Consider the following 15,171-nt stretch of genomic DNA (forward strand, 5'->3'; position numbering starts at 1 on the left):
AATGTTTATATACGTATTTGTGACTTAATGATTTGCTTCTTTGACCTGTTCTAACATAAATTATGTGCTCATAATGTTAATTATTTACCTACTAATTAAAGTGTTTTTTATACACACTTTCCTAATATCACCATGAGTAGCAATGTTACGATCTCAAACTTATCCGAAAATGTTAATCCTCTTTGGTGTGAAGTATTAAAAGTATGTCAGAACTTCTCCCTCAAAATCCACATTTTGTTCACTATTTACAGCATCCAGTTATCTGGAAATGTTTGTTTTTCCCCTTTAAGATTATAAAATATATTGTTTTTTCCCTTAAATGTGATGTTTGAGCAACATTTCAAAATTTGTCACATATATAAAACTGATTTTACTTGCAGGGCTGAGAATAAGCTTAAAATGGTTAAACTCTGTATTATTTGTTCTATTAGGCAAATGTTATTGGAATAGTAGCTTTACCTTTCTTACATTTTTACCAATAATCATAATAAGCTGAACTTGACTGTTTAACTATGATATTGTGTGTATTTAGATTGATCTTATTATATATTTCTTTATATTATGCTGAATCTACAGTTGTGAATTGGCGTCATATAAATAAACTTAATTTAATTATTGCCTGTCAAGTGATGCTACTTTAGATATTTCATTTTATCAGATGAATCATGTCAGATTAACCATCCAATCTGACAAATAGCCTTTGACACACTTTTAAGATAAACTTACACCATCAGTAGTCGTTTTTTAGTGTATTTTCAGACTATCACAAAAATCCTGTGTGGGTTTTAGTCATTATTAGAATGTGTTGCAGTGTTTGTACAGGAAAAAACGGTGTAAATAAATATAAGCGGGCTTTCCAGCCGCCAGTGAGCTCTGTTTGTTTAACCTAACTGCTGTGCTGATAGAAAACCTCAGGCTGAGGTAAAGAGTCGAAGCTGCTCGATTGGATGCAACGTCACGGAAAGCATCACGGACAGATTCTCCTGACGTCTTTAAGCCTCCAGATCAATCAAAAGCCATTCAGCTGCTGTTTTTTTTCATCCTTTCTGCTCTGTGACTCTTTAAACATATTTCTTCATTTTTCCATCTCACCCTGCATTTGTTACATAATTTAATTACAGCTTTGTCTCGTTTCTATCAATTTCTCACCTGTTTTATTAGTGTTCTCAGTGCCGTGCCCTCATGTTGAGACAATTTCTGCATGTGCTTTTCTATTACAGAGCAACTCTGAAGTCACCTGCATAGAGGGTTACAGGAAGGAGTAGGAGATGAAATAATAAAATATTTGATAATAAATTCAAGCAGTAGTGGGAATGTAACTTAAAAAAACTGAAATTCTTTCTGGGTTGCATATAGATGGGACAGATGGTGCCGCTCCCCTGTTCTTCTTATGACACTGATTCTCTTTACCACACTCCAGAATTTAATTATCTCCAATAATTACACGTCTCCACCTTGGTTCTGTCACTCATCTTGACAAGAGCCTCACAATAGCAGTTCTGGCTTATTTTACGTCCGTTCCGGGGAGCAAGGTTGAAATGTTTCCTCTCCATCCGTGACGGCTCGCTGTCCTGTCACCTCGGCAGACGGTTCAGTCAGCGAGGTGGAGCCAAACGTCTGGGCTCTGGCAGTTCTTCTATAAGAACTCAACAAGATTGAAAAATTTACAACCCCATGATGAAACGGGGGCCAATCTGCGCAGCAGGCAGCAGCTTCGACGTGTCATTGATGCTGGTATCAAAGAAGTGATACATGACACGCAGCACAAAGCCAGAGGCGAGGTTCTGATGTCAAACTCTGACCAGAGTCAGAGCTGCAGGTGATTGACAAGCTCACATCAGAGAGGGAAATGCAGCCGTCTCTTCCAAAACACCAGTGCAGCGCAGAGCAGAATTAAGAAAAAAAACTGAAAATGAGGAAGGTTTTATCATCTCATTCTGGATTGGATGAGATGTGGCTCCATCAATAAACCGTCCAATTTAAACTGCTTATCAGCAAGCCGACAGGCATGTTGACTGAGCCAAAGATCCTTTAGAGTAAAATCTTTTAGTGATTATCAGTAACTGCTCCAACGGTGCAGTTACATGTGAACATCACTGAATTAGGATACCATTTGAAAAGGTGATTTATTTTGGTCATTTAATTCACAAACTCACAAATGGCTCCTCTACACACAGAGTGGTCTACTTCTGCTGTTTATGTCTGATTGGTGCTTAAAGTAGATCAGAATTCAACTGTTGAATCAGAACAATTCTAAAAATATTTTTAATACACAAATATTCTGTTGATGTTATGACCCACACAATAATGCATAAGGTTGCTGCTGTATCCAAGTATAATCATGGAAAGTTTAGTGGAAGTAAAAAGTTTGGTGGAAAAGAGTAAACAGGAAATAACAGCTTTAATGATCTTTAATGAGAAGCAGAGCTTGAAAATGTATGAAATCATAACAATTATGGGAATAAATGAGGATTTTGCTGAATTAACAGGACACTGGAGGTCATTTAATCAAGATGTTATGTCTAACCATTAATATGATCATTTAGTTTTTTATGTAGACAGACATCCATGTGAAATTTGCTAGTGAAACATGCCGCCTTAAATCACATCCATCTACTCAATCAGTAAAACTGAAGTTTATGCCATTGATGACCTGAGCTGTGTGGATTAATAATGATCCAGGGTTTTAGACATCATGTTTGTATGAGGCGATAAATGAACAGTTCACATAGAGGGCATTACTTTATTACTACAAATAATAAATATACTGAAGTGTTTCCGTCAACTACAAGTTTGCTTGTGACAGAAAGGCCAGATGGGCATCTCTCGGAATATAATGAAACAAAAGTAGCGTGAACTCTGGGAAAATATTAGATGTTTTTAATTTAATTTGATTAGAAATTACATGTTAAAAACATTTCTGTTTGCCAGTGGTTCACTATGCCAAAAGTACCAATACTGGCTCTAGTAACCAGAGCATCACTGGTTGATTGTCAAGAGGAAGACGAGACGCCACAGCTGACGAAGGTCATTATTAAACCAACAGAAGCTTCATTAAGGCCTCAGCAGAACCGAGGCTCATCGGCCCCAAGTCACATCGCAGTGATGCACAAAGAGACGCAACCAAGTTATCAGCGCAGACCGTACAGGACATGGACGTACGTTTTAAGATTTTCATCAAGAATCATCTAAATTAACCAAAAGTAAGATTAAATATATCTATTCCATGCTATAGATGTCTGAGTTTTGTTTTAAAATTAAATGACTGAGATAAAAAAGCAACTTTTTGAGGATATTGTAATTTATTGCGACACAGCTGTATGTTTGAGACACCAGATGGTTGCTGTTCTTCTTGCAGCGATAAGACAGCCTGTTGGAAATGTGCTCCCACACACCTGAATGACTCGGATTAATCAAAGTGAAATCCTCTTATTTGAAGGAACTATTTGCCCAAACTTTATATCAACATGTAAGGAAACCAGACTCTGCAGATGCCACTTGTTATATGTTATGCATCAAATCTGAAAAGGATACAGAGATGTGTGCATGAATATAAAGAGATCCTCTCACCTCTGGTGGCTGGTTTTAGCTCAGGAACTTTAAATATATATCTAGAGAACATTATTCACACATTTGTGTCATCGCATTTGCATTCCTGTAATGCTGTTTTTACCAGTCAGGACAGATCATCAGTTTCAGGTCTGGAAGCTGTGCCTGGTTTACACAGCAAGAATATAAAATTGTCGGCCGATTTTCAAAACCTGACGCACCTCACACACGTTAATAAAAAAATCCCAGGTATAACAGGCTTTGTCATACAATACAATCACATGGCAGAGAGCACAACACACACACAAACCGATTTCACACACATACATCCACATACCAGACGCCAAATTTCACAGAACTCAACATGAGTTCAGCGTAAACAAGCATGGCTGACTGGGAAGAAGCAGGGGTGATAGTTTGAACTATTTTTAACAGAGAAAAAGGACAGAAGTTCTCTGTCCACCGGACTTTCCGGTGCACCAGGGCATTTATTTTGTCTTTATTTTGGAATCCCCTCTGTGTTTCTGTCACATTCAACAGGTCGTGTTCTTGTTCGTCCTCGGAGGAAACCACACCCTGTGAAATCGAGTCAAGATGATCCAACATGTTGAATATCCCTGATTTTAGATCAAAGAGATCCCAATGTCCAAACAGGACCAGATCTCTCTCAACACGCCTCACCCCACAGAAATCTCTTTTAAGATTAAGTTAAGAGCCATCCTGATAATCAGGGCATTCTTAAGATTGTCAGGAAATTGGCGTAAAGGTCTTCCTGTGTGAAGCAGGCTTTCACTCTGTGGGTCTTAATGCTCCTGCAGCTTTACTTTTCTGACTGGAGGATTTCTAAGGACCAGCTGAGAACTGTTTTGTTTTCTCAGGCTTTTATGTCATGATTTTACTCTTTGTTATGCTTCTTTTCTCACTATGTTCATTTTGGTTGTGATTTTTCTTGTACAGCATCTTTTTGGCTTTGATTCAACAAAATGTGCTTTATAAATCAACTTTACTAACTTACTAGAGGAGTTACTTTTTCTATAAAACTCTTCTTTGTTCAACTGTGACACTTCCAGAAGAACAGGTCACTTTTAGAGGAGCAGGTCATGTTTGCACAAAGGAAACAAACCCAAACTGGACTGACAGAAATAACAGCAGCATTTTTTCCTTTTGGCTCTGAAGTGTTCCTGTGTTCCCTTGAAGGTCAGACTGTGAAGACTGTTTGCTGCTGGCAGACAGCTGAACTTGATGTGAGAAAGCAGCCATTTCTTTTGTCCCTGGGAGCAAAGCGGTGTTATTTGGTCATTGTACTTCACTTTTAAACAATCTTTTGGTTTAATATGTGTTTCATTTGTCTTAATAGATCTTTTTATTGCAAATGCATATTGTTTAGAGGGCCTTTGAGATCTCAAGATGTTAAGGGCATTATAAAAAAAAATATTTAATTTATTAGCAAAAGTATAACAGCAGGAATACCAATAATGATCTCATTCAAGATTTTTCCCCCACTATGAGATTAAGTTACTGCAGTGAAAATACATTTAAAAACACAGGGTCCAAACAAAAGAAGAGAGCACTGTAAAGTTTTGGTGGTTCAATGTGGCATTTTTTTAAAGTGTTTTTGCAATATGGCATTCAATTTCCAAAATTGTTTTCTGTTGTAATAATTGTGTATTATATTGAAACTTTGTTGGTGCATTGGTGGTATTTTACTACTTTTATGCCCTAAAATGATTATAAAAGTTTAATATTTACTGTATTTATTAATTGGTTTTGTAAGTTTTTTTGTAAAATTTTCTAACTTAGATATTTTTTGTGCGTTTTTATGCAGCGTTATCAGTTTGCTTTGGTGTTTTTTGTGATAATAATCACAAAAAACACCAAAGTATTAGTCAAAATCATGCAATATTTCTTGATTTGATCTTTGAATTCAAGCTGAAAGCTAAAGCAAAGTAGAGAAAGTATAAACACATGAAACTGATAATTTTTTCCTCTTTCTCCCCATCTTTTCCTTCTTTCTTCCTTTCTCAACTCTTTTACACAAACTGTTTTTTTTGTTGTTTTTTTTACCTTTTTCATTCTGTGCCACTCTTTTTGGATTTTGGACCATCTGTGTTCTTATCGCCACGGTTTCTCTTCCCCTCTTTGCTCCCACCTTCTCCCCATTTTCTGCGACACCAGCCAAGCCCAAGAACTCGGCCAAAGCCGTGACGGTCCAGGCTGGCAGCAAGTCGGTGATGGTGGCCCACTGCGAGGCGGCGGACGGGAAACCGGCCGCCACCATCAAGTGGCTGGCATCGGTCGGCGGCAACCACTCCACCAGCTCCACGAACGGGCCGGACGGCACGGTGACGGTTCGGAGCGAGTACAGGCTGGTCCCGACGGCGGAGGACAACGGCAGAGAGGTGACCTGTCTGGTCGACCAGAAGACCCAGGACCGGCCGTGGACTGAGGTTCTGAAGCTCTCAGTGGAGTGTAAGTTACATAAAACAAACACTGAGTCAAACACAGATTCTTGCATTATATTTCAATTAGAAATGCACCAATCCACTTTTTTCACTTCCAATCTGATATCTTTTAAGTTGTAAAAACTTGACAGATTGTTCAGTTTTTAGTTTTTTTTTATCAAAACATTCACAGTGAATCACTTCGACATGCAAGCTGCCCATCAGACTGTTGGTAGCAGTGACTGAATGCACATAAACAAAAACCATATAAAGTTCTGTCTTCATGCAGCAACATAGGAAGGAAATGCTTCCCACTGAACGTCCTGCTCATCTTTAATAGGATGTTAGAGGCCGATTCAGCATAAATATAAGTGAGACGTGTGATAAACATGAGCTGCATAAATACATGGGAAACGGAATGCAGCCATGCATGTATAAAGAATGCATGGTTGCAAAAACATGAAGGGCAGAATGTCCCAAAGCTCAGATTGATTTTAAATTTAACACATTTTCTCCTCACTTTTGATTTTCAGAGGAAAGGTCGACATTTGTCAGTTGTTCTTATTGAGATTTTTATGAGCTGCAGTTGAGAGCTCAGCTGTCTGAAGGCCATTTTACTGGAGCTGTGATGCAACATGTGGACACATGAACTCATGTCTTATTTTCTCACATTTCTTCCTTATTTGACCCTCACCACAAACATTGTGTTGCTTCAAATAAAATGGCCCAACAGGAGAGTGCAAAAGTATTTGCACCTTTGGCCCTTTCCAGAATTCATTAAGTTAGTCACAAACCTTCAAGTACTTCATCTGCATTTTATGTCACACACTAAGACAAAGCACCACAAAATGTTTTTATTTTTCAATTAAACATTTTAAAGTGTGGCATGCATTTGTATTCAGATCTACAGACTTATTTTATTCTGCTCAGTTAAGTTAAATGGAGAACGTGTCTGAATATTCATGTCCACGTTTCGCCACAAACCGATGGATTTAGGTCTGAACTACACCAGCAGATGGATATGCTTTGATCTAAAGCGTATATATATTTCTGCTGCAAGTATCTCCACAGCATGATGCTTCCACCACCATGCTTTACCATGGGGATGGTGTGTTCACGTATACTGGCAAACTGCAAAACTTCCTTTTATTTGTTTCAAAACAGCCTTTCTTCTTGCAAGTCTTCAATAAAGACGGAGAGTTACCCTGAAATTCACCCATCTTTGCAGCTCCCTCAGAAACTTTCCGCTGATAAAACGGAAGCCTTAAAACACCAGGAGCAACCAGACACAACCATCACAGAAACTGTGCCAAAGTTTAAAAAGTTAAACCGCATCAGTCTGTAGAACAATGAACAGGACTGCACTGTGAAAGGTGTCAAAAATGATCCGTTTAGTTATTGTAATTAAGCACAGCTTTCACTTCCAGACCCTCCCACCGTCACCATCGACGGTTACGACCACAACTGGTACGTTGGTCGCTCTGACGCGGTTCTGTTCTGCCATGCCACGGCCAACCCAGAGCCCACCACCATCACCTGGACAACGTGAGCAGCACAGATTAACCTGTAAAGTTCAGCAGATGGACGACGGGTGGCCCTGTCCTCATATTAACCCCGTCCTGTCTTCCTGTTTGGTCGTCCCCAGGGCTTCGGGCTCGCTGCCGGACACGGTGGTGGTGGAGCAAAACAAGCTGACGGTGAGGAAGGTGGACGACGCCGTCAACACCACCTTCACCTGCGAGGTCAAGAACAAGCACGGCGCCAGCAGGAAAACGCTCACCACGTTCGTCATCGGTGAGTCCGAACAAAACCTCCCAAACACACAAAGACGCCGTTAACACCAAACCCCACAACCGCCGTTTCTGCAGCGCAACTTGATGCAGAAAAATGTTTGAAGGCTCAACATGTCCTCCACCCTCCCCCACCACTCACACACACCTGCACACATGCATGCAGATTTCATTTTTGGAAGCTCTCACATGCTGGGATCAGAGCTGATCTGATCGCTGTGGGGGTTCTGATCTGTTTGCTGCTCGCTGTCAGCAGGGGCCGGCGGAGGCTTTTGATTGGCTATTTCCCCACAGTAGGGCCAAATTGCACGATAAGGGCCAATACTTGTAACTTTTAAAATGAAATCTATGTGCTGAAGTTGAGTCTGTGCACCCAGCACTCAGCTGGAGGTGATTAACTGTGAAGGAGGCCGTTATCGCACTGCCTTGGCCCTGCTGTGGACGCTCCGGTGTTGGGATTGTTTTGGGATTTCTAAATTTTTCCAAAGGGTTGAAGTTGGTGTGAGCCAGTTTGCAGAGGTTTGCTTTTATTTCTTACCCTTTTCCCACCTTCCATCAGCAACAAATACATTTACTAACACTTTCCTGAAGTTCTTATCTCCTTTTTCCTTTCCTGTCTCATGACGTTTCTGGATCAGGGTTGGTTTTGCTCTTGGGTTTGACCGTTGCTGTCTTGGTTGGGACTTTCTTTCACAAACTGATCAAACACGTCCACAAACTGAAACTCTCCATGATGAAGGTGTCAGAAGTTGTGTTGATTTCTCCTCGATTTGCTTTCAGTGTTGCACTCAACAGCTTCTCTATTGGTGAAAATCCTTTTCTTTGTCAGAGGAATTAGATGGATTATCACTATATTGAGCTTCACAACAAGACATGATTAAAACTAACATATTCTCTTTAACCAAATGACAGCGAGGAATCTACATTTAGAAAATCCGTGGGAAATCTGAGCCGCAGATTTGAATTGTTCTTTTGCAGAAAACAAAGCTCCCTTTCAGCCGGGCGGTGTGCAGGGTGTGTGGGAGGTTCGGAAGTGGCTTAGCTGCTCCTGTTCTCGCTGGAAGCACAGCATTGTGGCCGACTCAGAGTATCACCAAGTCAATGCTTTCTTCTTCCAGCACATCTCAACAAAATCCCTTTCAGACACATGTAAAACCCCCGCTCAGTCCATACACAGGCTCGCCCAACACTTTTAGGGCCTTGCAGAAACAGTTTTCATCTTTTTGTATCTGAGATCAAGGCCGAGCTTTGATTCATCCTCCTCTGTGCTGAATGTGTCGTCTGTTTCATGGCTTCTGTTACAGTAAGTAGATGGTGTAAACTGAACTCTGTTAAAGAAGGTGAGTACCAGAGGCGGTGGGCTGACCCAACACTTTGTGTGAGTGAAGATGATAAAAGGAACTGTTGGAGTAAGAATAACTAGATTTGTGCTGAAGTCAACGCTGTGGCATGTTTCTGGTATGCAGGCGCTTCTGAAAAGATTTTCTTCTGCTCACTAACTAGTAAACTGCCTTTCTGTGCTGTGATTATGCAGTAACATTAGACATTGTGGATAAAAGTGATTAATTTATCCTCCTTGTTCGGATGTAATGCACAGCTGACTGACGGCTCGCTTCACGTTTGGGGAAAACTCTTCACTGTCATCTTATTTTAAAAGTTTAAACAGAAAGTGAAAAATAAAACATCTGGTCCCACTTCGCAAAAACAACTAGCATTTTTTAATAACTACTGAATAATTAATAAACCTGTTATTAATCAAGCTCTGACATCCTTCTAGACAACTGCACAGTAGCTTTTAATTGCATGTAATGAGATGAAATAATGAATCACAGCAGCTCATTAAAGTAGCTTAGAGGCTGTGAAGACCTTTGATTGCTGCTGTGTAATATGAGCGAACATTAAATGTTTATTTAGCAGCTGAAAGATGCACAACACTTGTAGATATTGTGTTCATGTACAAGTAAACAGACCTGGTTAGTCTTATGGCATTAGTGTTGAAGCACCAATCATGGCTCTGAATTTTCCCGTTTTAGTCAGTCTGTAAATGCATCAACGGTCAGAATCAGACTGAAGGTTAGGAATTTATTTGGTGCATAAATGTTGATACTGTTGTTATTTTCTCTTGGATTTTCTGGTCTCCTGGTTTTGCTTTTGAGTTGATCCTGATATCCAGATTTGAATAATCTGCAAGTATCGATATTTTCTGACCCAGGATTCGTTCACTTAAGTGTTTGATTTTGGTTTGTTTATTTTTTTTCCTAGTTTTGTATATTTTCACTTAAAAAAACCATCACCAATAATAGCTCCACTGCTACTTGTGGTGCTGATTTATTGAGCTGTTCTTATATTTACCAGATTGATATGAATGTAATTAGTTTACATAACCATCCAGAAACTTGTTTCTGGTTCGTTAACGTTCCTCGTTTCGGCTGAGCTGCTGAATTCCAGCTGCAGTGATGATCTTCATGGTTATCGTGGGTCGACCCACCATTCTGATTCATATTCATCATTTTGTTGCATTGGCTCAGGAGAAGTCCCAGCACTCCAGATGGCCGGTCTGCCACTGGTAGTGAGTCACAGTGAGAACGCATCATTTATTTCACCTTTCCAAAGGATCAGCAGCACAAGGCTGAGTGACTCATTCAGTTCAGCCACTAAATGCTCAAAGGAAGCATCTTGTTGGTGACACACACTTCAGTCCTTCATGTCGGCTTTCTTGGACAACTTCTATTTGTTTCCTTCTATGCTCAGTTAAACACCACAGAGAAACGCTGGAGCAGTGAAGCAGCACTTTGGTATTTTCTCTATTTTATATGTATTTTGTTGACGTAACAACCAGTCACTTTTTCTTTTCTTAGCAACCATCACCAGATTCATCTGCTAGCTTAGTACAATCACAGCAACCACTTTATATCTGATGTGATGCATTCAGATGCAGAACATTCGGTATTGCTGTCAATCTTCTATAGAAGCAGAAAAATGAATAGTGGAATATCTGGGTTTTTCATGAGTTTTATGGAAAAAATGACTCGCCTGTTATGAAAAAGAAGAAAATAACAGTCGAGCTCGCCCTGGCTGTTGAGGTTCCTGTTCTGGAAACTGAAAGAGGTAAATGATGATCTTTGCAGTCCAATTCAGTACAATAACAACAAATTCTGATGTGCCCAAACCAAATTTATTTCTATACATTCCAGTTCTGTTCAGAATTAATCCAATTATGACCCTATTATATAGAGCAGAGGGGTCTGACGTACAGTTTGGGATTTCTTTAATGGCCCCAGGAGTCGTTTAGTGTGCAGGAAGTCGATGCAGATCTACTTTTTAATAAAAACTGGTGTGAAATTTTCACCGAGAACTAAAAAACCGCCTCAGTTGGAAAGAAGCACAAACTCATTTTCTCTCAGGTTCCTCAGATTATGAAACACTTTTACTCAGAAGCTGATGTGGCTAAATAAAGCAAGACATTTTAAGGGGAAATCTGCAATGTTTAATTTTTTTGTAGAAATTACACTATTTATTCATTTGTGCATTTAGTTTCTTGCCAAACGGGTAAAAAATATTTATAAATGTTAAAAATAATATCATTTTTCCGACCCACAACTACCTTTTTGATCCCACAAGTGATCAGTTTGGTCACTCCTGATGTAGAGTCAGATTTGCTACATCAGTTGCAAAATAAAACAGAAAGTTAAAGGACTGAAAAGTTACATCAAAGTCTCATTTGGAATAAAACTCTCATCCCAAATAACCCAAAATGTCCTGGACACCCTGAGGATGCAGCGATGACTTGTTGCCATCAGACAGTTGGGCCGAATTCGTCCGACTTTTATTCAATCCCAAGCAGTTTTCACTGGATTAGGCTTTACGGTCGCAGTTAGACCCTCTTTGCAGGAATTGTCCCAAATCTCCTTTTTGGGTGTTAAACCTGCTCTTCATCTTCTGTATCTGAACTTTCCAAATACTCTCTCTTTCCTCCAACTAATCACACCTAAATGGAAACCAGAACCTCTTTGTTAGCCTCCTTCATGTCAATTAATAAGACAAGCTAATTGAGATGATTCTGTTCCTGCCAGGAAAGAGAGTACCAACCCCTATTAAAACTGAAAGGACACGACTTAAACCATGAGAGTCAGATGGATTGAAGATATCATTAAGGCTCTGAGAATGAAATCATAAGTGTGTCCTATCTTATTTCTGGCACTGAGTGACCACTAGCAGAAATTGTTGAACCTTTTTACCTCACATCCTTTCTCCTGCTTCAACTTCTGAGACACAACGTTGTTTTGAGAATGGTGCTTTTTTTCCGAGGTCGGGCACCATGAATGTATCGAGCCAATTACCTCAACAGAAGACACGCTTCGGATGAGGGAGAAAATCATTACCATTGACCCTTGGACAAACACAGTCGGCTGCTTTAAAGGTCAGAGTGGTTATCTGCTGCTGTTGAAGCTGCAAATGAGTAAAATGTTGCTTTAGCCGCCTAAAAGCTGCTGAATGTCGCAACAGGAAGTGACTTTATGTGGGTTTTTGTTTTGGAGCTGGCATCCTGAAAAGCTTTTTGATTTTTTTAAACTATTCCTTGACTGAAGCATCTTTTTAGCACAAGATAAACGAAGTTGTTTATGAAATCACTCAACTAAAATGTGTAAAAAGTTTAGATAAGAATTCACTTTTAAAAATCTTAGAAACATTATCAAACCTCGTGTTTAGCCAATGACGGAACAGGAGAAAACACTTTGCTAGTGTAAGGTCAGTTTTCCTAAATTATTGTCTTGAACAGCTCAGGGAGGAGATTGATGTTTTCACACCATGCTGCTACAACAGGGTCACACTTTTAACAAATATATAAAAACATTTTTTTAAATAAAAGTTGATCTGTAGCGGACGCTGCTGCGATCCGTTAGCGGTTCCTCTCTGTTCTGTTACATGCTTGCTGGAAGCCTCATGCCGTCTGCCCCCCCCCCACACACACACACACAAACCCCCATCAGACCACAGGGCAGCACAGTAAGACGGGGCTGATGAGGAAGAAGGATGGAAAGTGGTTGTGGAAGCAGAAGTGGGTCTGAAGGAGGGGTTTGATGGCACTGGGAGGCATTTTCAGAACCCTAATAAAATGACTCACTCACCTCCATATTGTCCATCTCTCTCATCTATACTGAGCTCTCAGGAGTAAGTGCCTCTGTAATGCAACAAGAAATTTTAGTGTTTTTGCTGACAGGAGTGAAATGTACCCTCCTACCTCTTGTTATGCACAAAAACCCCCCACCTCCGCCCCGCACCCAAACCCCATCCGTCAACGTCTGCATCGTGCCAGCTATGCATGGCTCGCTTGGTTTCCACGGCGCCAGCTGGATCTGCCCAGGGCAGCGTGCACATAAGAGTGGAAGAGGTTGTTGGCAGGGGAAAATAAAATAAAACGATTGGAGTGGAGGACAGGAGGGAGTGGTGGTGGGCAGCGGGATGAAGACGGTGATTGCAGAGGAGCTGAAAACCGAGATAAAGGCGAGTGTTTGTGTGGGGGGTGGGGGCGGGTGGAGGGGGTGATGGAGAGGTTCAAACGCAGGGAGCAGCAGGAGGAGAGTGGACGAAGGGTTTCTCTAAAAACCGTGATGACTTCTGGTCGAGTTCGTAAGAGTGAGCTGGCAGGAGGCTGCGACCCTCTCTGTCCTCCACCTCTCTGGCCGTCACTCCACCCCCTCCACCCCTCCCCTGCACAAGAAAAGCCTTTTATGGGGGAGTCCAGCTGGCATGGGGCTGGCGGCTGTGTTGCCGCACACATGCATTCACCCCCTTATACACACTCAAACGCACAGCCCCATCGAGACGGACGAGTGGAAAAGCATTTCCTGGATCGCCTGCAGCAACTGAGATACATGTCCACAGGAAAGACACGTACTCACTTTGAAGACACACAGACACGCTGTGCTTCACACCCGAACATGCACACACATGCATACACACACACAAACACATAAGCTGAGCCATGCAGAACTGTCCATGAAATAATCAGATGATGTAGCCATGGGGAGGAAATTCTGGCTCCGACTCTGTGCCACAAAGCCACAGCTAACCTCAGCACCGGCCAAATCAAACACCAGCCATGGAGAGGAGGAAAAGAGAAGGGAGTATTTATTTTACACGAATAAAATCAAGTCACTAGCTGTGTTTCCTTTATCATATAATTGCCCAAATTGGAAATAAGAAAGTAAATTTGCTCAATTGAAACAGAACGGTTTTGAAAATAAAAAAAGTTTTTGTGCCACAATGAAGTGGTTGAAATTATTGTGGGTTGCAAAGCTGCAATAGAAACTCTTTTTTTATGCATCACACGAGTCGTGATCAACAAACAGATGTTTCTACTGGCTGAGAAGGCGACAGGAAGTGGTAGGAGGAGGATGGCGCTGCGTGTTTCTTAGTGACTTATCGCATGAATAACCTTATTCACATGTGAATTGTGTTTGCCCATCATGTGAAATACAGTAAAATATTAACCAAGCTTTATTATCTATGTGCCATGTGTTCAGTCGCAAAACGCAAGAGTGTTTCTTCAAGGTCATCAAAGGAAATATAAAGGCGGTTTACATGCATGCCCTGTAGCGGCCATCAATAAACACTCAGATTCCAGATGTATCGCTACGATAAATGAGTAAATTAGTTCGGGTGGTGATGAATAATAAAAACTAGCTGTAAAACACTGCCACAGACACCTAGCAGCAAGTGGGAGGAAGCTGTAATTCACTCCGAAGGTTCTGCCTCTTACACTGTGGGTATCGTTTGCCTGATGGCAGCATTTTGAAGAATTTACGAAGCGGCTGAGCGTCCTTGATGGTGGTGTTCACTGCTGGGCTCCTGCAGCGGTTTTGGAAGATATCTTGGACAGAAAGGATGGAAACTCCAATGATCTTCTCAACAACTTTAACTTTTCTCTGCTGGGCCTTTTTGTCTGACATTCTGCAACTGAGAAACCACAGAGACAAACTGAGCAGAGTCAACCTGTTCTGTAGAAAGCTCTGAGAAAGCTGCTGGGAGGAGGCTCATGTCAACCTCCTTCAGAAGAACAGTGCTTGCTGGTCTCCCTCTTTGTTTGCTGAGACGTTGTTGTGCCAGATTAGGTCCTGATTTACTCAGGAGCCTGATTGTCTTCACACTTTGTGGGATCAGCACTTATGCCGAGAGAATCATCTTCATTCAGCGTCCAATGAAAGTTGATGTTCATCTGCTTCATTTGAGCTGCTTGGCACCAGATTGTTCATCACAGACTCTCAACTTCTGTGTCCGACTTTTTTCCTTGTTGATCCTGGACATTGATTTCTTGTTTCAATGTCGGACACTGTATCTCTGCTACGCGTGATGCAGGCGACGCAAGTTAATCTCACCACTAACATATG

The 15,171-nt window shown here is 41.0% G+C and overlaps 1 protein-coding gene across 3 annotated transcripts in view; it reads left to right on the top strand.

Annotated features, from left to right (window-relative positions):
* The window catches only part of pvrl2l (PVR cell adhesion molecule related 2 like), a 325,881-nt gene that overhangs the window by 161,436 nt on the left and 149,274 nt on the right, over nt 1-15,171 (top strand). For all 3 annotated transcript variants that reach the window (XM_015029895.1, XM_015029896.1, XM_015029897.1), the window contains exons 4-6: nt 5,725-6,018; nt 7,418-7,535; nt 7,636-7,784. In XM_015029895.1, coding sequence (XP_014885381.1) covers nt 5,725-6,018; nt 7,418-7,535; nt 7,636-7,784 — 561 coding nt within the window. The remainder of the gene's footprint in view (nt 1-5,724; nt 6,019-7,417; nt 7,536-7,635; nt 7,785-15,171) is intronic.

The sequence above is a fragment of the Poecilia latipinna genome, unplaced genomic scaffold (assembly GCF_001443285.1).
Source record: "Poecilia latipinna isolate Pla-1442-1.1 unplaced genomic scaffold, P_latipinna-1.0 Scaffold166, whole genome shotgun sequence".
Lineage (NCBI taxonomy): Eukaryota > Metazoa > Chordata > Actinopteri > Cyprinodontiformes > Poeciliidae > Poecilia > Poecilia latipinna.